The sequence below is a fragment of the Panthera leo genome, chromosome C2, assembly GCF_018350215.1.
Source record: "Panthera leo isolate Ple1 chromosome C2, P.leo_Ple1_pat1.1, whole genome shotgun sequence".
NCBI classification, from domain to species: Eukaryota; Metazoa; Chordata; class Mammalia; order Carnivora; family Felidae; genus Panthera; species Panthera leo.
This window is the reverse complement of record NC_056687.1, coordinates 92,600,999-92,626,555: the sequence shown is the minus strand read 5'-3', so window position 1 is coordinate 92,626,555 and position 25,557 is coordinate 92,600,999. Positions and strand designations below refer to the sequence as shown.

Below are 25,557 nucleotides of genomic sequence, written 5' to 3'. Positions count from 1 at the left end.
CAACTCTAAGCTTAACTGAAGTTAGAGAAAACTAGTAAATCACTTCAGGCGTTTGAAATTATTAGACATTAACCTTTTGGGGGATTTTATATGAATTCGTTTTATAACAGTCAGTACAATCTCTTCTGTGCCTATTTCCATTGCATGTAAGAGAAATTCTAGTCAATGGCAAAACGCTTTACTGCTGCCATTACTGCAGACTTTATAGATCAGAGACATGTCAGCATGTTAGCTTTAGCAGTAATGCTTCTTTTGTGTGAAACCTTATGGGCCTTGCAGGCAGTCTCTCATCCTGACACTCATAAAACGTTCAAGTCCCCATATTTATTATTTAATTTTCTTCCTATATATAGCAACAGAACACTTCAATATATGAATGTGTAGCCAAAAAATGACAGGCAAGCGTGAATGGGACTAATGAGTTTTAATAATACACATATTAGGGACTGCTAAAGGAAGTTTAATTAAGAAAAACAAGTTGAGCATGAAATTCATTTTGGAACAAAAGCAAGTTAAGTTACTGCTACAGATGTAAAATCAGAAACCACAGTGATAACATCACCGGAAATAAAGGGTCCAGCCTGAGACTAGAGCTACTTAGTACAGTTGACATCTTAGGACCTGCCTTTAAGTTCATGAGCTTGGATTTGATGTATGAAATGGAAGAATATATATTTTTTTCACAGTGATTTCCCTTTTCTCTGGTTTCTGTAGCATTTTAGTTTAGTATTTTAACTATGTAGCCAGCCACACTTTTCAAACATAATACTAGTTCTCTTGAGTTGAGCCACACAGTAACCTTTTCTTTTTCTGTAGTCTTCTTCTCTAACACCACATATGCCTGCAATTAGAGGTACCTGATGAAGCCCATGCCATCCCTTTGGGTGTGCTGTAAGTGGTGCTTCAGTAAGAGAACTGCTTGTTTATCGATTTACCTGCACCTATAATTCTGTTTAATTTTTGGCATAATTTAGAAAATAAGTAGACCTACTTATTTGTTTCCTTCCATATTTGTTTATTTGGTAATGCCAGTGGGGACAGATAGGGCAGCAGTTGGGAAGCAGATGGAATGTTGGGCAAATATCTTCTTAGAATATGGTTTTCTTACATTTTGCCTATATCTAAATAACACAGTTATACTCTGGAAAGAGCGAAGATGTCAGGAAATGATATGAAGGTCTTGTATGTGTTCCTCAACAACTTCCCTTTTTGAAACACCTAACTGATATACTAATATTCTTTTGTATAGGTCTTTGGTATCACTTAATGTAATAGGAGTTTTATCCTCCCTTAACACACCCAGTGAATGCTGCCTTTTAGGAGAAAAGAGATTAATTGTAACATTTTATTTTATTTTTTATTTTTATTTTTTTAACATTTATTTATTTTTGAGACAGAGACAGAGCATGAACGGGGGAGGGTCAGAGAGAGAGGGAGACACAGAATCCGAAACAGGCTCCAGGCTCTGAGCGGTCAGCACAGAGCCCGATGCGGGGCTTGAACTCATGGACCGCAAGATCATGACCTGAGCTGAAGTCGGACGCTTAACTGACTGAGCCACCCAGGCGCCCCTAATTGTAACATTTTAAAGTGAATTGAAAATTCCTGCTGACTTTAAAAGAAAAGAGTTATGGTGAATACTTTCATACTGTAATATGGAATACCCACTTTGCTTGGAAGTTCAACAAGGTCCCTCGTGAAATCAATGAATATTGATTTGATAAAAACTAACTTGGCTTTGTCACTAGTATAAATTTTTCCTATAAGATAACCAATCCTCTTTTTTTTTTTAATGTTTATTTAGTTTTAAGAGAGAGAGAGAGTGCATGCGCGAATGTGCAAGCAGAGGAGGGGCAGAAAGAGAATCCTAAGCAGCATGGAATCAGACTCAGGGCTTGATCTCACAACCGTGAGATCATGAGCTGGGCCCAAATCAAGAGTCAGACCGCTTAACTGACTGAGCCACCCAGGTGCCCTGATAACCATTCCTCTTATGATAGAATTAACCAAGAAAATAATGATTGTAGCATATGACATTGACCAACAGTTGTCACAATATTCCCACACCTAAAAATGGTACTTGAGCCATTTAATAGTTAACCATAACACTACAAGGAATAAAGGTTCACTTCAGTAACCATCATGTTTCAAATCAGTGCATCTGTCATTTTTAATTTAAATCTATATTACTTAGCTGTCTAAAACTTTACACACAAGTGACAGTGTTATCTATCCTTTTTCTTATGGGTAAAAAAGTCACTAGTTTCATTACCTCTTTAACAATGCCAAGTGTTCTAAATATGTATGTTGCTGTGAAGCTGATACCAAAAGTTCTCATTATTTAGAGCTGTGGTCTTCAAGTAATAACTTCTGAGGAGTTATTGAATATACAAAGGCAAAATATATTACACACTGAAATAATATAGTAGTAACTGTATAACTTCTATGATGGCAAGGATTTTTGTCTGGTGTTTCAAAGCTGTACCTGGCACATTATTGGTGACCAATAAATATTTGTTAAGTGAATAAGGACACTGGGTTCTAGTCTTGAATGTTGACAACTAAATATGTAACCTCTTGCTTAATACATGGTCTCTTCATTTTTGCCATTTTTTCCTTAACATAAATCAGCTGTTATTTGAATTGACAGATATTTTGAAGTTATATGCAAATCCCAAAGGTAGAAAGGAATATATTTAAAAGGACTGAATTTTAATCAAAGAAAAATAATAATTGAAACTTTGTAATGATTTTTTACAGTTTTTAATTTTGATAAATTATTAAGACTTACAAGTATAATAGGATTATTTCTGGTTGTAATTTACCACAATACATTAGAGTTATTTTCTGCCATGAAGAAAATGTGGTCTCTCAAGGAACTTCAGAAGGACTAAAAATTAGTCAAACACTTACAAACACTTAAACCATAGACAATAAGATCTAAAATACAGTAAAGTTTGGTGTTTTGGTTATAATCTTAAACACTTTTTTTTCATTTTTTAACACTTCATAATTCTAGCCCCCCCATTCAATTTTATTAAAGTTGGTGAAATCATTTAATTGGTGAAATCATTTAAATGATGGATTCATTTAGCAACTTATGTTCCATGTATATGTTAAATTCTTGCAAATATCTATTCATTGATGTTCTGTTACAGAAATGGCCCATGAATAGAGCATTGTTTTTAATTTTGTTACTGTCAGTACTAATAGAACTGTTATATGAAGGGAAAATAAAAGATGTGAATATCTGAAGATGATTGCAAGTGTAATATGCTTTCCCCTTTGGGGTACTGGTTGAGCTCTAAGCCAGGTCAGGAGTGGCAGGAAGCCATTATTGTTGTTTGGTGCCTTACGTGAAAAGAGTTGGTGGTGTTAGTCCAGTTCCTACTAGACAGTTACTCCTTAAACAATAGTCACTATAGTGTTTGCCAATTCCAGCAGAAGCCTGGGACTGAATGGGCACAAAGGTTTAACTACCCCCTCTCTGCTAATCATCCTCCAAGGGGTCAAGATTGACACAACCTGGCACAAGTCCATACTGAGAAACTTAGCACTGCTTCTGCCAAAGTTGTAGCTATTCTCTGGCAACAAGGGATTTTTTAAAGAGGACTTTAATTAAGCAGGGCACCAGGAATGGCAATTCTCCACTCTTCCCAGGCACAGCAGCTCACTAGAAACAAAAATAAGCTTAAACAGTGAATTGAGAATGTAGCAGTGCTCTTAGGTTGTGCTATCTTCTCTATAAAGATACCGGCAGCCGTAATTAAGTTGCATCTGGAAGCAACGACTTGTGACCCAAAAGTGGCCCCTTTCAGACAAAAGCATCAACTTAATATCAAGGGAAGTAATCAGCCCTACCTTGCTGGCTCTCTGAGCTCTTGAGTGATTGATTATTCACTTTCTTTTGGGGGATCACAGGGTCACCAATTGGTTTTAAAAATATGTCCTGCAGTGTTTTACATATACATTAAAAGTGTTACCTACCCATGCTTTTTTTTCCTCAGCATCCTCTCTTATGAATTCCTGTCCCTCTCACCTTCTTCACCTTCTTGTTCATTCAGAAGTTGAGATTACTAAGTTAGATATTAAATTTAACAATTAATATTTGGAGATCTTATCTGAAAGTAGATTCAGAGTAAACAGAAAGCAAAGCTTATTATATACAATTAAATGTTAAACAGCCTGTTTTAGCCATCTCTCCAAAACAAAACAAACAAGAAGCTCTCTAATAGTTAGCTGTTAGTTGTAATGATGGCCATAGTAGAAATATTTAGATATGAATACAGAAGGAAGTGCTGTCATTTTGGTCTCTTTTTCTTTGTGTTGTCAGAAAAGCTATGGCCTTTCAGAATCCCGTTTTTTGCCAAACAGCAGTGGAATTAGCTACTAGTCTACATGGGTCATCCATGCACATTCCTGCATGATGAGGAATTTTTGTTGTACTCTAATTTGTTTCTACCTCTTCTCTGTATTACCCTCTCTTGCTGTAACTCTAAAGTAATGCCTTCACAGAGGTCAGACATCACTGATGGATAAAATCTGAGGGTAGGGTTAATTGATGGCAAATAATATAATAAATGAATGGGTTTCTCTCAAAGACTATGGCCACCCTAATTATGTCATTATTGTGATTGTAATTCTTCTCATCATACTTGGGATAAGATCTTAAATTCCTAAAATGGCTTAGACTTTCTTGAATTGTCCGCTCCTCTCCAGCCCCATGCCCTACTCAGTTCTCAAATTACACTTACCTCTTTGTTCTTGCAAAGCCCCAGGCTTCACAGCATTTGGGCTTTCTCTTGCCTGTCTGTCCCCTGATCTTCACCTGCCAACTTCTACTCATCCTTCAAAACCCACTGTATAGATCTCTTCTTCAGGAAGATCATCCATCCCACTCCAGACTGATTAAGTCTTCCCTCAGAGCACCCTGCATTATCCTTCTTGGCAAAGCATTTATGACTAAATAGTTGTCTGTGTGATTGATTTACATAAAGTTTGTCTTTCCCATGGAATTTTAGTCTCCATGAGAATTAAGTTAACACTATGCCTATTTTGCTCATGTGGGCTTCACCAATGGCTGACACTAAACAATATAAGAAGATGAAGAGGGAAGCTTTGTTTATAAATCACTCTAATAGAATGTACTACAGATTCAGTTACAAGAAAGGTAACAAGTGCTTTGAGAGTTGAGGGAAAAGAGTATTTTTGTGGCTGGAAGGATCTGGGAAGGAAGTACTGATATTTGAGCCAGGCTTTGGAGGATGCTAGCTGGGGTTCCTTCAGGCAAACACTGCTCAAGTGAGTACTTCCTAGACAGAAAGATGTTGGTGAACTGTTGGACCCAATTCACTGGATCCTGCTCCCCGTGCTGTGCGCTGCCTTCCAGTAGTCTTGTTTTTTTTGCAAAGATACTTTGTTACCCGGTGTAACCTTGGCAACATACTCATGATTTTTTCCTTGCTAATCTTTAAAATATTTTGGTCGTAAAATTTGTTCTTTTATTACTGTCAAATTTTAGTTTGCTTTTTCTTCTTAATAATTGTTTCTCTCTGATATTTTCTCACATCACTGGAGAGCTTCATTTAGAGTGGAAGTAGCTCAAGGAGAAAGAAAACATAGAACTGCTTACATTTTCTTCAGAAGAGAGGGGGATGGTATATAACTGAAAATTATTGAAGGCTGCCTACCCTTTTCTCTGAAAAAGAGGCTCTGGAAAAAATTGAGAAGGGGGCAGGGCTTATCTTTAGAGTGTATTAATTCTTCAGCCTTATCTCCTTTTATTTATTATAACTCAGTATATTAATAAAACTGTGGTCTTGTTTTATTGAAAAATGTTTCAGTGGCTTTGTGTTCCTGATTTTCCATTTAATTATCGGTTACAAGGAGATGGTAACTATCTCTACTTCATCGTAGTTAGAGACAATTAAATGAGATGATGCTGTTAGCTCACTGGCCCCAGTCTATGCTCAGTTGGAGCAAGCCATTAATCAAGTTATTAATTAATGATGGTAATGGCAGAATATACTTGTTACCGCATTAGTTCTCAATAGCTCCATGGTAGTATGGCCACAATATGGACCATGGCATCTCTTGAAATTCCGCATGATCAAAATCTCAAATTTTGATATTCCCATCTCAGAGTAGACCTTTCATAATAATCCTTGGTTCTAATTATTTCTTACTTTTTCTCCTTGTACCCTTCAGGTACTGCTTACCTTTCTACCTAGATATAGTTTATTCAACACTGGAATTACCATTTCTCATAATCTTTGCTTCTTGAAATTCTAACATTCTTGACTTGCTTATCGCCAGTCCTAACTTTTTTCATTACTCTCTAGTCTATATTATGGAATGTTTCTGGAAGAAGTCTCAATATCACAGTGCTTGGAACTGCTCTAAACTATGCCTATTAATTAACCCTGGCAAGCTGATCAAGAGCCTTTTTATTTTCCTCCTATTAGTGTCTGGTGTGTTTCACTTTCTTCAAATGCTCAAACTGAACATATGACTTGATGGAGTTGGTCTCATTGGAGAACAAAGCAAAATGTCATGTATCATAAAAGTTCAGGGCATATTCTGTGGAGTTAGGCAGTCCCAAGCTTGTTTCTTGGGTCTGCCTTTTCCTACCCTTGCCTTAAGAAAGTTACCTAAGTACACAAATCCTCATTTTCCTCATCTCTAATACCAGTACTTGGCTTATAAATTGGTTGTGAGGACTAAATGACATGACACATGTAAATGGTTTGGACAAGGCTTGGTGAGTAATTGGTGATTTATAATATTAGTCAATTTGCTGTCATTTTCACATAAATGTGGTATATTAACCTATAGTTTAAACTGAACATAAAAATAAAATTGTTTCTTCTTTCTTTCCCACCATTTCATTCACTAAGGTAATGGTCTCCACATTTTTGTGATCATGCAATCCTGTGTTTATGATAACCAAACCAAAAAAGTATAAATATATGCATACATTCCTACACAAATATCTTTGTGTATCAACTTGTAAGGCATACACAAAAATAGGCATTAAAAGATGAGAAAGATAAAATTAGTATTTTTAATATTTTATAAATGTTGACGCCTTCATTCTATCATTCATGAATATACCAAGCCACTGAGATCCTAAGGACACAGTTCAGTTAGTGAAATGGATATAAATCTGCATTCTTTTTCTTTTAACATTTATTTATTTTTGAGACAGAGAGAGACAGAGCATGAACAGGGGAGGGTCAGAGAGAGAGGGAGACACAGAATCCGAAACAGGCTCTGTTGTGGGCTGTGGGGCAGCCCGATGTGGGGCTCGAACTCACAGACCGCGAGATCATGACCTGAGCTGAAGTCGCACGCTCAACCGACTGAGCCACCCAGGCGCCCCTAAATCTGCATTCTGAGTTACTTTCTTGATTTTTTGAAAATGTTTGTCTAACTTATTATTGTATATGATTTGATAGCCATAGTTTTGAGTCTTGCAATATAGTTGAAGAGCTTGTATCAGAACTAGAAGTTTCATATCTGCTTGTTTCTTGTTGTTATGATTGTGTTACTAGTATGTCCTTTAACATTTATTTATCTTGCGAGAAAAAACTTAATTCAGTAGTTCTTTTTTGTGACGGTTGTTTTAATTACAACATGATGAAAAAAAGTATAAATCTACTTATCTAGTGATGTTAACTCTAATATATCATTGTGTGTTGGAAAGAAACAATAACAGCAAAATTGTCACTGCTGGGAATCCTACCATGTTCTAGACTGTACACCTTCCCAAGAATATCTCAAGTGCTATACACGTCATGCAACCATGTGGAGACACTGGTATTAAACCATATATTCATATTAGCAAAGCTTAATTTCTCTATCTTCTAGCTTTATATAAAAATTATGATACATAGTTCAACGATTACCTTCCTTCTCTCATCTGGTCATCTTGTAGTAGGGTATGAGCACAGTGCTTTGGAGATCCCTGCTCCACAGTACTGCCAGTTTAATTTTCTTCTGAATAAATTTGATAATATTCTTCCCCTGCAAGGAATATTTAATGACTTTTTATCATCCTGTGAATAAAATCCAAACTCTTTAGCCTTTTATGAAAGGGCTCGTTTGATTTGGCTGTAACCTGCCTTTCCAGTCTCATTCAGTACTGAACCTCATTTACTCTGTGTTCTTGCCAAACTAAACTGTGCCCTCCTCAAACACTGCTGCTTCTTTCCTTTCTGTCATAGGTCAGGTTTCCCAGGGGGGAACAAAAAAGACTCTGAGATGGGGATTTACCTGCAGGAAATTTACTAGGGCACACCGCTGGGAAAAACACATGGGAGGGAGTGAAGGAATCATAGTCAACTCCTCCTTCTATCTCTTTCCATACAGTAGGGAGCTTTTGGGCCAGGATAGCCCCTCAGAGTTGGTCTGCATTGAGGCAAAAAGGCCAGGCCTTACACTGATGTGGACCAGTCACTGGAATGTGAGCTGTTTCCAGGAAGACTGAGCACTGCAATGTCCACTACATATTCTTTCCATGTTTCTAGAATGTGCCCCCTGCCTGGAATCTCTTCCATGACCATCAATATTTGTTCAAATCTCTTTCCTAATCTATTACCTAGAGGTAGACCTGTCTTTTCCTTTAAAGCCTAACAGAATTTTGTGCAATTGCATTCATTTGTTTATTCATCCTATTTCTAAGTACTTACTGTGTGAATTAATTACACATTAGTTACTTTAAGTGTTCAGGTACTGAAAGGACTCATGGGATTCAAACAGTTTATACTCCTTGGACAGCTTTGTTACACGCAAATAGTACCAGAGAGCAACAACAGGGGAAGGATATGCATTGAATGGGGTCTGGACATCTCAGATGCAGCCTTCCTTGTTTTCCCACTGCTGGGTCACGCAGGATACTCCTTATCTCCAAATTTTGAACCACCTCCAGCATGTATGTGAAACATCTTGCTATAGGAATCCTAAAATCTGCTGGTGGTCAGATTCTGTTATAGTGAGCTGGCTACAATAAGCACATTCCAGTTACATGGGTGGCGTCGGCTGGCTGAGAACGCTGTACTCCACTAAAACCAGTTATTATTAAATGCAATTATTATTAAATTATTAGTAGTAAATCCAATTCTTAAAACCAATGATTATTACTAGTTATTAGTAGTGACAGGCTGGTGACAGGCTGATATATTCTGACCTCAAAATGACTCATCGACCCATAGTTATAAAATATTATTTATCTTTAGTTAATACAGTCAATCATCATTATTCGTGGACCTGTGTTTTCAAATTTGCCTATTCACTAAAATTTATTTGTAACCCCAAAGTCAATACTCACAGATACGCAGCCATTCACAGAGCAGCAAACACTTTGCGTCTTCCTATAAGCATAGTTTCCAGCTGAGGTTATACAAGGGTATCTTCTCCCTCCTTGTTTCAGCTGTCACACTGAAATGAATGGAGGACAGAAATGGTAGACATAGTGCTGTGTGGTGCAAGAAGCTCCAGTGTTGGGGCCAGATGAAGGGGCTTTGAATCTCAACTCTGGCACCTGTTAGTGGAATGGCCTCAGACAAGTCACTTAACATTTTTGAACCCTGTTTTCTCTTTTGTAAAATAAAGAAAATAGAATCTACTAGGATGAACTGTTTTTAGGGTTGAAGATTATAATTTACAACTATGTGAATGATTTATAAATATTTAATTTGAAATTGAGATTATGATTTATAACTATGTGAGTAATTTATAGCTATTTCCCTAGGAGCATGGATCCATGTTTCTTAACTTGACGTTTGCAGTGACTTTATGGAGCATAACTACAGTGAATAACAACAATCAATTGTATAGCAGTGAGCAGACTCCACACCACTCTGGTGATAAGCATTCAGTCAGTCCATATGAGCTGAGGTTTTACCCATGTCTGCATTATATAAAGGATTGTCAACATAGAGTTTATGATGGATATGAAGATACTATTTAAAAACAACAAAATCCTTGCCCTTGAATAAGAAATTCAGTAGCGGGAGGAGGGCGGAGTTGGGTTCAACAATAAAACAAATTAAAAACAGAGCAAGGTAGAAAATAAATAGGTCATATTTTTAAAAAAAACATATAAGGCTATGTAAAGTTATCAATCAGAAACTTTTTGCTGGGTTCCATATCCCCATTCATTGTGTATTTGTTGCACACATGTCACATTCCAACCTACATTAGAGTCATTTTTTTTAATGTGACTTACTCCTTTACACTATTATAGCTACTTGGGAGCAAAGACGCAATTGTACTTGTCTTTAAATTCTCATAACATTTAGCACAATAGCTTATATATTATAGATACACAATAAATGTTTATTGAATGAGTGGAAGATTGGATGAATGATTATCTAATGTTTCAAGAAGTTCTCTCTATTCTCTCCAGTGTCATCTCTTTGATCTGGGTTACTCAGGAACAAACTAGTTCCACCAGTTATGATGAATTAATGCAAGTGAGATAATATATATCCATTTATGATGCCTTTTAAAATGTTATTTAAAATGTTATTTATTTTAAAATGTTATAATTCAGTGGAATTACTCATACTTTAACCCAAAGGGAAGAATTTTTTGAGCTAGTGTCTGCACTAACTGCAAAGTCCAATGGAGCTAGTCCTATATGAATTAATAGACTCATCTACTTGCCTGGCCTGCTGAATAAGGCTTGCTGATCTTATTATTTTAACATATTTATTATAAAAGATTTCAAACACATAGAAAAATACAGAGAATTGCATAACAAAGATGTATAGGTGTGTGTGTATGTATCACCTAATGCTATCAAATGTTAGATTTGTAAAACTTATTGTAGTCAATTAATTATGGTCTTTTAAGACCTCACCACAGGTTATCAATCTTAGTGCCAATTAATTAATTAATAATGTTAATTATTAACCATTAGACTAATTTCATATGCTTTCCTCCTTACCCAGGGATGACAAATATTCTGTTACTACATATTTATGTAATCTGTGAATAATATATAGATTTGCTCTGCATATTTTATACTTTATTTGAATAACATTTTACTTTGTCTCATCTGCAATTTGCTTGTTTAAAACTTCTGAGATTTATCTAAGTTGACATATTTAGGTCCAGGTCCTTTACTTCACTGATGTATAGAATTCTAATTTATGCATATATCATAATTCATTTATCAATATCTATTAATGGACATTTAGGCTATTAGGCTACAAAGTTGTAATTTTTTTGTTACCCATTATTATTTTAGCATAATCTTAGGTAAACACATATGAATAACTGATCACTGCAATAGATGTAAAAAAAAAGTTAAAAAAAGTAAAATAGAAGAAATCTAGCAAAATAAAATCGAAATTTCCAATAAGAACAGGGTAATCCATTTAAATTTCTGTTCCTATGAAATTGTCAGAGTATTTACCTAGACTCTGTCCTTCTCAAGGAACATAAAACACTTTTACAATTCAATTTTAAGTGCACTAGGATCAATTTTTTAAAAAGTGTTAATTGTGAAGTGAGAGTGTTATCAGGTGCAGTGATCAAGAGGGCAGCTTTTAAATCAGATTCCACTGGGCTCCTGGATCTGCTATTGATTAGCTGAGAGACCTTGGTCAGGGTATTTAACCTCTTGAAGTCTCAGTCCCTCTGAGTAAAAAGGGGATAACTGTTGAACTTATGTTATAGGGTTATTGTAAATGAGATGTAAATGCATAAAAGCTAAGGGTTTGGCATATAAAAAAGCTAAGAAAGCACCAATAAATAGGAAAAAAAGTCTTCCAAGAAATTTGAGAGTCTTTATATTTAGTAATCTATACATGTATGTGCACACACACACACACAGACTAATTTACACACATATTTAAAATTTCATTAACTTAAGTAAGCCATATTTTTAGGTTAGACTTGGACAATTGTTATTAATATAACACCAACTTCTAAAAAATCTTTGGGGTCAATACCATAATTCTCCATACAGGTAAGCCCTTGTAAAATGGGACATTTTTGTAACCTCAGTAACAAAATGTTATTAGAATTTGAAAATTTACCCTGGTGTACAGAAATCTAATCCTTCACATCTTGTGTTAAAGTATCACATCAGTGGTAAACAGGACCCCCTTTATTTTTAACACAGTTAAGGGCTTGTGAATACAAAAATGAGTGTTCTTTGTTAATAATGAAATAATTACTTTATAATATTAATAAGGTACCAAGTGTATAAAGAAGAACTTTTGGAAATCACTGTACTTGGAAATAAGGCTGAATAAAAAATGGTGATGGAGATTTTTAACGTGCCACCCAGTTTCTGTATTTTGGGTGTCGATATGGTGCTTTTTATTTGGGATTTTTCTTGTTTCTTGAGATAGGCCTGGATTGCAATGTATTTTCCTCTCAGGACTGCCTTCGCTGCATCCCAAAGCATTTGGATTGTTGTATTTTCATTTTCATTTGTTTCCATGTGTTTTTTAATTTCGTCCCTAATTGCCTGGTTGACCCATTCATTCTTTAGTAGGATGTTCTTTAACCTCCATGCTTTTGAAGGTTTTCCAGACTTTTTCCTGTGGTTGATTTCAAGCTTCATTGCATTGTGATCTGAAAATGTGCATGGTATGATCTCAATTCTTTCATACTTATTAAGGGTTGTTTTGTGACCCAGTACGTGATCTATCTTGGAGAATGTTCCATGTGCACTCGAGAAGAAAGTATATTCTTTGCTTTGGGATGCAGAGTTCTAAATATATCTGTCAAGTCCATCCGATCCAACGTATCATTCAGGGCCCTTGTTTCTTTATTGATTCTCTGTCTAGATGATCTATCCATTGTTGTAAGTGGAGTGTTAAAGTCCCCTGCAATGACCACATTCTTATCAATAAGGTTGCTTATGTTTGTGATTAATTGTTTTACATATTTGGGTGCTTTTGAATTCGGTGCATAGACATTTATAATTGTTAGCTCTTCCTGATGGATAGACCCTGTAATTATTATATAATGCCCTTCTTCATCTCTTGTTACAACCTTTAATTTAAAGTCTAGTTTGTCTGATGTAAGTATGGCTACTCCAGCTTTCTTTTGACTTCCTATAGCATGATAGATAGTTCTCCATCCCTTCACTTGCAATCTGAAGGTGTCCTCAGGTCTAAAATGGGTCTCTTGTAGACAGCAAATAGATGGGTCTTGTTTTTTTATCCATTCTGATACCCTGTGTCTTTTGGTTGGAACATTTAGTCCATTTACATTCAGTGTTATTATTGAAAGATATGGGTTTAGAGTCATTATGTTATCTATAGATTTCATGCTTGTAGTGGTGTCTCTGGTCCTTTGTGGTCCTTGCAACATTTCATTCACAGAGTTCCCCTTAGGATCTATTGTAGGGCTCATTTAGTGACGATGAATTCCTTCAGTTTTTGTTTGTTTGAGAAAACCTTTATTTCTCCTTCTATTTTGAATGACAGACTTGCTGGGTAAAGGATTCTTGGCTGCATATTTTTCCTGTTCATCACATTGAAGATTTCCTCCCATTCCTTTCTGGCCTGCCAAGTTTCAGTAGATAGGTCTACTACTACCCTTATGTATCTACCTTTGTATGTTAAGGCCCATTTATCCCTAGCTGCTTTCAGAATTCTCTCTTTATCCTTGTATTTTGCCGTTTCACTATGATATATCGTGCAGAAGATCAATTCAAGTTACGCCTGAAGGGAGTTCTCTGTGCCTGTTGGATTTCAATGCCTGTTTCCTTCCACAGATCAGGGAAGTTCTCAGCTATGATTTGTTCAAGTACACCTTCAGCCCCTTTCTCTCTCTTCTTCTTCTTCTGGTATACCTATGATACAGATATTGTTCCATTTGATTGCATCACTTAACTTCTCTAATTCTCCTCTCATACTCCTGGATTTTGTTTTCTCTCTCTTTTTCTTAGCTTCCTCTTTTTCCATAATTTTTTAAAACAATTTTTCTTTAATGTTTATTTTTTAGAGAGAGAGAGGGGGTGGGCAGATTATGAGTAGGGGAGAGGCAGAGAGGGAGGGAGACATGGAATCTGAAGCAGGCTCCAGGCTCTGAGCTGTCAGCACAGAGCCCAATGCCTGAATTGGCTCAAACTCACAAACTCACAAACTGCAAGATCATGACCTGAGCCGAAGTCAAACGCTCAACCCACTGAGCCACCCAGATGCTCCCATAATCTTACCTTGTAATTCACCTATTCTCTCCTCTGCCTCTTCAGTCCGCACTGTGGCAGCCTGCATTTTACTTTGCACGTCATTTATAGCATTTTTAAATTCATCATGACTATTTTTTAGCCCCTTGATCTCTGTAGCAATAGATTCCCTGCTGTCCTCTCTATGCTGTTTTCAAGCCCAGCAATTAATTTTATGACTATTATTCTAAATTCTTGTTCAGTTATATTGCTTAAATCGGTTTTGATCAATTTGTTAGCTGTCGCTACTTCCTGGAATTTCTTTTGAAGAGAATTCTTCCATTTCGTCATTTTGGCTAGCTTTCTGTCCCTTATGTGTCTTAAAAGCTTGTTGTGTGCTCTGCACCTGCGAGCACTACTATATTAAAGGAGGGTCATACACTGTCCAGGGCCTGGCCCTTCAGGAGGTGTTTTTCTGGAGATTGTTACTTGCTCTCTGTTGTTGTGACTTTGGTTATTTTATTACCCTACTCGTAGTGATATTTTGGACCCTCCACCAGGTGTACTTTGATTTGTTCCTTGGAGGAGCCCTGTGTGGCAGGGCAAATTTTCTTTACCAAATATTTCCTTGTCTCATCTTCCTGTGATCTGCCTTCTTACCTTTTGAAGCACCCACACCCCTCTCCCTTTCCTTAGCTCAGGATGGCATATAAAGCTCAATTGCTTGCTGTCTTTTTGGAGTCTCATATCTTTGTGGGGCTCCTGGACATAATTACAATGGCTTTTCTACCATTAACTTGACTGACTATTGTGTTTCATCTGTTGATACGGTGCTTTTTACCACCAAATGTGACTAGGAAAGACTCAGCCATGCTGTGGCTCACCACGATTCTGCACAAAAATAAACACTGTGTACTCTTAATAGAAATGGGTTCGTGTAGCTAAATCTTCAGTATGTGCTCGAGTTTTGAGACAGGAATGGGATGGGTCTAAGCCTGCCTTTTGTATGTTAATGAGCTTTCACAGCAAAGGTTTATGAATTAACACAGGCAGAAGTACTCTTGAAGAAAGACATTTATCTCCTTATTGCCTTCTGTGATGGATTGTTCAGAGCTAAAGGAACACCAGGCCTGAATCAAATCTCCTACTGCCCTATATAGTTTGTACAATCTCCTTTTCCGTAACACAAAGTCAGGGCAACCTCACTGCCAGACCAGCACTTCTTTGGGAATCTTCTCATAATATGACAGGATAGAACCATTTGTAATACAAATCAACACTATTATTTTCAAAGTAAGCACTTTAAAAGGTTGCTTGAACAAGAAAAGATGAATTTGCCGAGTTGTATGCTATCTTGCAGTTAAAGTAAGATTATGCTGTGAATTGCACTGCACTGAGTGTTACATTTTATCCTGATGTGTTTTAAGTTGAATTGGGTAAACAGTGTTAGATGTTCTGTTAGTGTTAATATGCAAGATGTGGTGATTAGGTATGATTGTTTCACAGAACTACTACACTTTATTTTTTTTTATTGTTCCTTTGATCTCTGATAGGTAGTGAAAACAAAACTTGTAACTTACAATACATTGACTTTGATGCAGAAATTAATTTTCACGTTGAGAATTTACTGATTTTTAAAATAGTATAACTAGATTGTAAAAAAAAAAAAAAAAACTAAAAACACTTTAGTCCTCAAAAAGATGCCAATTTCTGTTTCTTTTTCAAATTTGTCTGAAGCCATTTTATCTTTAAAATTTTTGAAACTTAATTTAAGGTGAGGGACCTATACCCAATGATTTGGTGCAAACTTTTGAGAAACATCAAGGAGGTTGATCTTATAAGGTAGTTGCACTTAAATGATCACAGTTGAACTAGTGTTAGTTTTCTTGCTCTAACATTAACTTTGTTTTTTCTATGTAGCATAATATTGGGGACCGCCTTTTTGTTTGTTTGCTTTTAAATATATATAGTCACTCTTATAGTTTGTTTACATTCCACTAATTCCCTACCAATAATTTTCAAAAGGTTTTCTGCTATTTAATTCTAATTTTTAGCGTGTTTGCTGATTACTTCTGTTGTTCCTTGATGTGACTGAAGACCATCAATAAAGGGGAAATTTTACATATAGCCTTTAGTATTTTTTTAAAAACGTGTACTGTGAAATGCTCCTGAAATCACATATGTTGAAAAGGCCTGCTTCCACTTAAATGTGTGTAAGTCAGCAGGCAAGTTTTTCAAGAATCTAATAGTCAGTTATTTCCCCTTTCACCTCACATCAAACCATAATTTTCCTATGGTAGTATTTAACTTAACTGACTCTAGCCGCTATTTATGTATTTCTGTAGCTTGTAAAACATCTAGTTATTGCTCTATTTCAGCTTGTTCATCCTAATGATTTATTTTCATTTTCTTTAGGATGCAGATCTGCTGCTAACTGGATTTGATTTGTAAGAGGGCAATCTACAGTCAATGGCCACTCTTGTCACATTGCTACTATGGAAAACAGAATGGTCAATAGGATATGGTCTGATAAATAGTGATGATTGAAGATGCTACTTCAATACATGTGAAATCAATGGGAGATACTGGATGCATAAAGAGCTTTCTGAGCTTTTCTTGACAAGCTTGCCTTGAAGAAGTTGGAGGTGCGTTCTACCATTATCCAGTCTTTCTAAAGCGGATACAAATACCTTTGCCTCACTGTAACCAGACAACTACACAACTAATGTGGGACCATGGCACTGCCCAGATGCATGTGGCCAAATTATGTGTGGAGAGCAGTAATGGCATGCTTGGTACACAGGGGATTGGGTGCCTCATTGACTCTCTGTGTGTTGGGATGTTTACTTCAGGCTGCCCATGTGCTTTCACAAAAATTGGATGATGCAGACCCACTGGTCACTACCAACTTCGGCAAGATAAGAGGGATGAAGAAAGAACTCAATAATGAAATTTTGGGGCCTGTTATTCAGTTTCTTGGGGTTCCATATGCAGCCCCACCAACAGGGGAACATCGTTTTCAGCCTCCAGAACCACCATCTCCCTGGTCAGATATCAGGAATGCAACTCAGTTTGCTCCTGTGTGTCCCCAGAATATCATTGATGGCAGATTGCCAGAAGTCATGCTTCCTGTGTGGTTTACTAATAACTTGGATGTGGTTTCGTCATATGTGCAAGACCAGAGTGAAGACTGCCTATATTTAAACATATACGTTCCGACTGAGGATGGTGAGTTTACTGCAGGAAAAACAGGGAGATAAATTTATATTTTCTTTTCTATTCTAAGTTCTAACAATATTGTTTCATGTGTACTGGTAGCATGCATGGCTTTTCCTGTTGGCATGTAGACATATTTTACATGCTTGCATGCTGCTCTTTTTGTTTATGTGTGTTAATGTTTCTGTTCTTATTTTTTCCTGTGCCTACTCATTTTCTTTCCTCCACAGCACGTATATTTAGGTAGAAATGGGTTCCTAATTTCCATTTCCTACCAAATGACTTCTGAGAAGATGCATCAACATTTCTCCATTGCATGTGCAGGCTCAACGAATTGGGGATCTTTCGCACTCAGTAAATGCAGGAGCGTATTAAGTTAGATAGTGGTGTTGCATGTTCCGGCGGTCTGTGATGGAGCGCCATGTTATTTTCTAGTCTTCTATTCATTTTTCAGTAAAAAGAATATCCAAGGAATGTGCCAGAAAACCCGGCAAGAAAATATGTAGAAAAGGAGGTATGTATAAAAGTGGAAATAAAAAAATGGGGGAAAAAGCTTACAGAGGAAGAAGATATTCTCCCTAAGGATGATTTGCTGAGCTGAGAAGTAAATGGTTAGGTGATATTTGGAATTTAATGAAGGCATGTCAAGGAATAGAAAGATGATTAAGGAGAGCTGTAGTTGAGTGGATAATATTGACAAAGCTCATTGGTGGTGCCTTATGTTTTGGTGCTGGTAGCATCAATAGGAGTTGAATCTCTGCTTTGAGTTTGTGTTCAGAGGACAAGATATGTTTAGGCTATGACATTGCCTGCAAGGAACACAAATGATGCTGCCTTACCAACTGGTCGACTTTATCTCTGAACCCTGTTCTACAGATACAGATTTCTGTTCCTCTTAACACTGGTCAGCTCTGTCACACACCTAGTTTTTTGTTTGTTTATTCTCAGCTACTTCTGAAAGCCCTGTGAACTTTCTCAGATAAGGGTAAATTTGCCGTAACAGTCTGGTAGTCACCATTATTCAGTCATGGTATTTTTTCCCAGATAGTCTATATTTTCAGTTACTCTTCCAGAAAAGAATGAGATTTTACAGATTTTTATACTAAATATTTACAGTCTTAAAATTACTTTAACATTTTTGTATTTATGTTAAACAATTTAACACATAGGGAAGAACATGATTCAGAAGCTACAATTAAATCAACCTTCAAATCATCCTCTAGCCAGATTGAGCACATGTACACACTGACAGCTGCAAGCTTGCATCTGAATGTAGCTTGTCCACACTCCATTTTTATATAACATCCAGTAAATCGCTCATAGGAGAGTATGATTTTTTATGGCAGTAAATCATCTAAGTGTTATTTTGACCTTATTCATAACTTTGTAGAATTTCCAATCTTCATACAGAAGTCATATTAACATTCCAGTGCTGTACATTCTGTCTCCCTATGCACTTCTAATCTGGCTGGACCAAGTCAGATTTCATTACAACATCCTGGTGGGGCAGGGAGTGTCTAAACTGTTCTGTTTTACGAGGATTGCATTATATGGAAGAAGCTTCATATAACAAAGTTCTCAACTGCTGACCAGAGTGTTCGCATTCAATTGAGTTTTGGTTTGGTTTGGCTTGCTTTTTATTTCTTTGGTCATACTAGTAGAATGGGATTTAACCTCTATTTTATTATTGATGCCATGATTTGGGTTAAAAGCACAGTATACTTGAGAAAAGCACAGATACAGACACAGCAAAGGTGTTCTAAATGACCAAAACAAAGTCTCTTGTTTTTCCCCAAATGAGAATAACTGCAGTAATTTACATATCTTTGACTAATGTACAATACTGCAGTGGTTATTATTATGCAGCTTGTCAAGCACGTGTAATTAACTAAGTGACTTTCACCTCCTGTCACAAAGATGTTGATTCACAAAGTCATAAATAAAGATGCTATTAAAGAATGCATAAATAGAGCATAATACATGAAAATATGTACAATCAAGAAAATGATAAAATACCAAAAAGGTAAGCTAGTAAGTGAGAAGTGACCTTTCCTCTCATATAACTTCAGGGGGGAATGAATTCATTAGAAAATTCTTTTTCATCATTCTTTAGGTGGTCGGTTCCATCGGCTGTATGAGAGAGTTGGCAAAGAGGTGTGTAAGGCTGTGCTATTTACTTTGGCAACTTTGAACTCATTTATAATTAGCCTGAGGACAAAATCTGTAGATACCTACTTCAGTCTGTGTGGTTTATAGTCCAAATCTATTGTGCTTTTATGTTAAGCAGTTCAAACAATTATTTTGCTTTGGTATTTAATATATCTTATTAACACATAAATTTTGATCATTCATTGTCTGTTTGTATATTACTCCAAAGTCTAAATAACAAAGATTTTAAATGTAGCTTTCTATATAGATAGCTTTTCTTAAACTAAATAAAACTAAATTTTAGAGCTTGACTTTAAGCAGCGGAGTAGAATTCTTTTTTCCAAACTTTTAACTTTTTTCCTTCTCTATCATGGAAAGTCTCTTTTGGTCACTTCATGAAATCATAGCATTCTGGTTTAAGAAGATATTAGTCATTTATAATATCTATCTATCTATGCCAATATTTACCTCATATGGACTCTAAGTTCTTCAACAGAATTCTAGATGTTTATAAATGATGATTCAGGAAGTATAGAAATAGGTGTGCTGCATTTTATAGGTGATGAGATATTTTGGTTTGTTATTATTTATCTTTTTAAAAAAATTGTGTGTAGTCATCTTCCAAGGCGGGTGAACCCCCATCCCTGTGCCAAGGACATTATAATCTGTGCATACTGTATTCATCCGAAACTATTTCTTAATTGCTTAAATCATGCACTATGCAAAGGAGTCAGTAATGATGAAACAAAGATCTTTCTTCTCATAGAACTTACTGCATTCAAGTAAATATACAAAGAACAAAGCATTTTCTCCACTTTAGTCTGTATAACAGGATCTTTTACTTTGTCTAAGAGATCCCTTGCTATAGTTTTTAAATAGAGCTTTTGTAATATTATCCTGTTCAGTTGAAGGGGGAAAAACATTTTACCAATAGGCTCCCACTCATTTCAAACAGGTCCTAGTTGCACTTTTCAATCTATCTTTTTATATTTCCCATGATAGTTTCAGCCATATGTTAATTACTCTCTAGATGTTTCTTCAGGGTTTTATCCTTGCAAAGTGAAACATGGGGGCTTAAAATGGGATGGCTGTCAACACTTGGCCAAATGGGCAGATAACGTGTGACAGAAACTGGAATTTGGATGTAGAGGACAGATGTAATTTATCACAAACAAATTTATGAGAAAAGATACTGCTATCCTTATTATATAAATAAGAAAGTAGGTTCTGAGGTTAAGTGTTCTGACCCAATTTCTATTGCCAGTAAGTGATAGGTTTGTCTCTAGTTCTTGCTTCTATTAGATGCATTTCCATCGTGTTAAATTACCTCTTCTAGAGATTTCTTTTTTGATTTTAAGTTTATTTATTTATTTTGAGAGAGAAAGAAAGAAAGCAAGCAGGGGGGGTGCTCAGAGAGAGAGAGGGAGACAGAGAATCTCAAGCAGGCTCCATGTAGTCGCAGAGCCAGATGTGGGGCTCCATCTTACGGTTCTTGAGATCAAGACTGGAGCTGAAATCAAGAGTCGGATGCCTAACCTACTAAATCACCCAGGCACCCCTCCTCTAGAGATTTCTATAGCTTTGGTAATATATCATATCTCTCTACCTTATTGATCTTCCTTTCCTTTTTTTCTTTTCAAAAATGTCATGAATTCTTTTTTTCTACCTGTTGACTCTATTTTAGGTAAATTTCATGCTCCCGTTAATTGAATTGGGTCAAGACAATGATAGCAACTGATTTCCAGAAAACATGCTAGTAACCATTGTAGTTACTCGGATCTTCAATCCTACACATAATTTTATTACTGTCTAGGCCAAAATCTCAGCATATTTCTCCTGGCTACTATCAGAAGTAGCTTTAATTTGCTTATGTTTCATTTTGTTTCTTTAGTTTGCTGTCTTGTGAGAGTTGCCAACAAACAGAAGAGTGGTCAAATATTAGGCAGTAAACATGAGAAGGAGGAACAAGGGACCCAGAGAATCCACAAACAAATTGATTGGCTCATGGATACCCTAGAGTTGTGTAGCTTTGCATTTCTCCAGCACTTTGACTGTTATTTGCATAGCTCTTCTGAGATGAATACAGAATTGATTTTCCTCTCTGCAGTGGTGAGAAATTGTTAACCTAATTTTCTCATTTACCTCAATTTTTAATGTACAGAAAATTAGAATCTTAATAGACAACTCTTGCATAATTGTTTACTCCTTGAGCATTTTATTCCATATTTTCATAAGTATTTTACTTGTGCATTCTCCGTTTAGTAGTCATTACCTGAGATAACATTGAATTCATTCAAGAGTCTTTTCCACACATTTAGGGTCTATCTGGTTCTTTGTTGTACATAGAGACTGATTTTTCCCTAATTAAATATGTATAACACTACTCCTTTCATTGTTAATGTGTTTAAAAGGAGATTATATTCCAGAATGCTCTCCTTCTTGCCTCATATATTTTTAACAAATTTATTCATCTAACAAATATTTATTGAGTCCTTACTCTGTGCCAATTAGAGTACTGTTCTAAGACCCAGAGATACATTACATCAGTGAAAAAATAAAAAAAAATAAAAATAAAATAAAAAAATCCTTGACCTCCTGGAGCTTACATCTAGTGTGTGGAGACAAATTATAGACAATAAACACAATTAACAGTTAAAGTTAAAAGGTGTAAGAAGATGAGAAATCAACAGAATATGGAGGATCAGGAGTGCTGATGTGATGGATGAAGGTAATTTTAAATGAGATACTTAGCATAGCCCTCATTCCAGCAAAGACCTGAAGGAGATGAAGTGGTTATCTGGAGAGGTGAAGTGGATATTCGGAGAAAGAGGAGAGTAAAGAGCTAGTACAAAGGCATTAAGGTGACAGTTTGTGTTGTGTAGTTAAGGAACAATTATGACTATTGTATATATGAAAGGGGAGAGAGAGAGAGGCTATGAGATTCAGAATGATCCAACTTTTTTTATTAAAGAGGTAATGCCAGCACAGCATATGAAAGTATGAACAAAATTAAAAGGTAACCTACTGAGTGGGGAAAAATACTTGCAGATGATATATCTGATAAAGGGTTAATATTCAAAATATATAAAGAGCTTATGCAACTCAACACCAAAACAAAAGCTCCACAAATAATACAATTTAAAAGTGGCAAAGGACCTGAATAGACATTTTTCCAAAGAAGAGATACAGATGGCCAGCAGACATGTGAAAAAAATGCTCAACATCACCAATCATCAGGGAAATGCAAATCAAAACCACAACAAGGTATGATCTTATACCTGTCAGAGTGGCTAATATCAAAAAGACAAGAAAAGACGAGTGTTGGCAAGAATGTAGAGAAAAAGGAACCCTTGTGCACTGTTGGTGGGGTTGCAAATTGGCATAGCTATTGTGGAGAACAGTATGAAGTTCCCTCAAAAAATTTAAAAGAAAACTACCATACAATCCAGTAATTCCACTACTGGGTGTTTACCCAAAGGAGACAAAACCACTAATGCAAAAAGACACATAACACCTATGTTTGTTTTAACGTTATTTATAATAGCAACCTATTATGGATATGGAGATATGGAAGCAACCTAAATGCTCAACTATATGATTTTATTTATGTGTGGAATCTGAACAATAAAGAAAAAACAAACAAATGAACAAAGATAAAACAGACCCATAAATACAGAGGACAAACTGATGGTTTACCAGAAGGGAAAGGGGTAAGAGGATGGGCAAAAATGGATGAAGGAGAGTGAGGAAGTACAGGATTCCAGTTATAGAATGAATAAGTCATTGGGATGAAAGATTCAGCAAAGGGGAAGAAAAAGTTATTATGGCTGATGAATTGAGAGTAGATTGTATAAGAGTGTGGGGAAACCGGGAGAGCAGATAAGAGGCTATTATAGTCCAGACAACATAGAAGCCTGGTCCAGCCTCAGTCCAGGGAAATAACAATGGACGTGATAGTCTCGATGTATTTTGAAGGTCACATTTTCCCCCCATTAAATTGCTATGGGCTGTGAAAGAAAATGAGTCAGAGAAGATTCCTAGATTTTTTGTCTAAGTCCTTACAAGAATAAATAAACTTGCCATCAATTACTATGGAAAAAAAAAAGGAATGTAGAATGGTTTAGAGGACGTGTTAAATTTGAAATCATTTTTAGACATTCAAGTACAGACATCAAGGAACCAGTTTGAAGTTCAAGAGAGAGGTATAGGAGGAATACATTTAGGAATCATTGTGTATAGAAGGTAAATAATTAAAGTCATGAGGCTGAGTGAGAATGAAAGGAATTGAATGAAAATAGAGAAAAGAAAAAGACACCAAAGGCCAATCCATGAGACATTCCAACATTAAGAGGGCTGGAAGAAGAGAAAGAAAGCAATGGAGACTGAAAATGTGTTACATGTGAGATGGAAGGTAAGCCAAGATTTTGTTGTTGCTGTCCTAGAAGCTAAGTAAAGAAAACGCATCAGAGTAAACACAGTTATCAACTCTATCAAATGGACTTTTGTGGAGTCTGATGTACTGGAGTGGAGTCTAAGAAAAAAATGGGAGATTTGGAGTCTCTGAGCATAAATAACTATTTTAAGGAGTCTTGCTATAAAAAAAAGAAGAAAAAAATGGGAACAAAGGAAAATAGAGGTTGATTTTGTTGCTGTATGTTAAGATGAAAGAAAGAAATATTTGTATAGTAGAAAGAGAACAATTTAAAATATAGAAGATGGTGGACTGCTAAAATAACATTCTTATAGAAAGATGTGATCTAGTACACATTTGGAGGTTTTGGATTAAAAAGAGCATAGGCAGATAATTTAAATTAACATTAATAACTAAGAAGAGTTCATGAATGGGATTCCATGGGTAGAAGTGGTAGTAGGATTCTATTTTCATCCGAGTATTTAAAAAAAATTAATGTTTATTCATTATCGAGAGACAGAGAGAGACAGAGCCTGAGCACGGGAGGGGTAGAAAGAGGGGGAGACACAGAATCTGAAGCAGGCTGCAGGCTCTGAGCTGTCAGCACAGAACTGGACGCAGGGATCGAACTCACGAGCTACAAGATCATGACCTGAGCCGAAGTCGGCTGCTCAATTGACTGAGCCACCCAGGCGCCCCGTATCTGATTATTTTTATTTTGTTTGGTGTGTAATATTAAAGGGAATGGGAATAGAATTAACATTGGCAAGCTCTTAATTTGTTCTAGAATTTAGCCTCATTAATTTAATATCATAACAATCTTATGAGATTCTTATTACCATATTACAAATGCAGACATGGAGGACCAAAGAGGTTAAATATCTTGTCCTAAAATATGTAATTTGTTGGTGACCAATTATATTTTCTTTGAGGAGACTATTTTTGAACAGAATAGAACAAAACAATACAACAGCAACAACAGCAATCCTGTTTATGTGGGATCCCAGATCAAACAGAAAATGAAATTGGTGGCCAGTAGAAAAAAAAAATCATTGTATACTGGAATAATTACAACATCTGGTTCATTTGGGGGTTCAAAGATGAATGGGAAGCCAGATTGTACCAGAGATCTGGGATCACATTTGAATTAGTAGCCTTGGACAGATGTGGTTGTCTTCTAAAAGCTAAACAGTTTAAGTTGGAACTCTGAAATGAAGTAGATCTAAAGCGTTGTAAAGTTTTAAAAGAGTAACATCAATTGTTCCATTGTTTACTGACAGGCAGAGAGAGTCTTCTGAAGCGGATGATTAAAAGACCATTATAGTTGTCCAACTCAATTTTTCCAGAGAATAAATACCTTTTTTTCTTATAGAAACTAGGGTTGAAGTTGAAAACATGTAAGACTTATGTTACCAGCAAAAAGAGTTATTCCGCAAAATAAATCCTTTGTAGAAACTGCTTTTCTTTCTCCTATCCAATGTATAATAAATAATATATTTTCTTTCGTGTATTGTTTTCACATATGGGACATGCTACTAGCTTAACAATTATGATATAATTGTTGCTTTAATTCATTTCTACATTACTTGGCATTACAGATTTTGTTGATAATCTTTTGGTTTTTAATATTTCTCCTATGAATGCTCTT

The 25,557-nt window shown here is 36.0% G+C and overlaps 1 protein-coding gene across 1 annotated transcript in view; it reads left to right on the top strand.

The window, feature by feature from the left end:
* NLGN1 (neuroligin 1) overlaps positions 1 to 25,557 on the top strand; it is a 672,475-nt gene that overhangs the window by 3,528 nt on the left and 643,390 nt on the right. Inside the window, exons 2-3 of the mRNA XM_042955278.1 lie at positions 16,550 to 17,362; positions 17,805 to 17,864. Coding sequence (XP_042811212.1) covers positions 16,870 to 17,362; positions 17,805 to 17,864 — 553 coding nt within the window. The 5' untranslated portion in view covers positions 16,550 to 16,869. The remainder of the gene's footprint in view (positions 1 to 16,549; positions 17,363 to 17,804; positions 17,865 to 25,557) is intronic.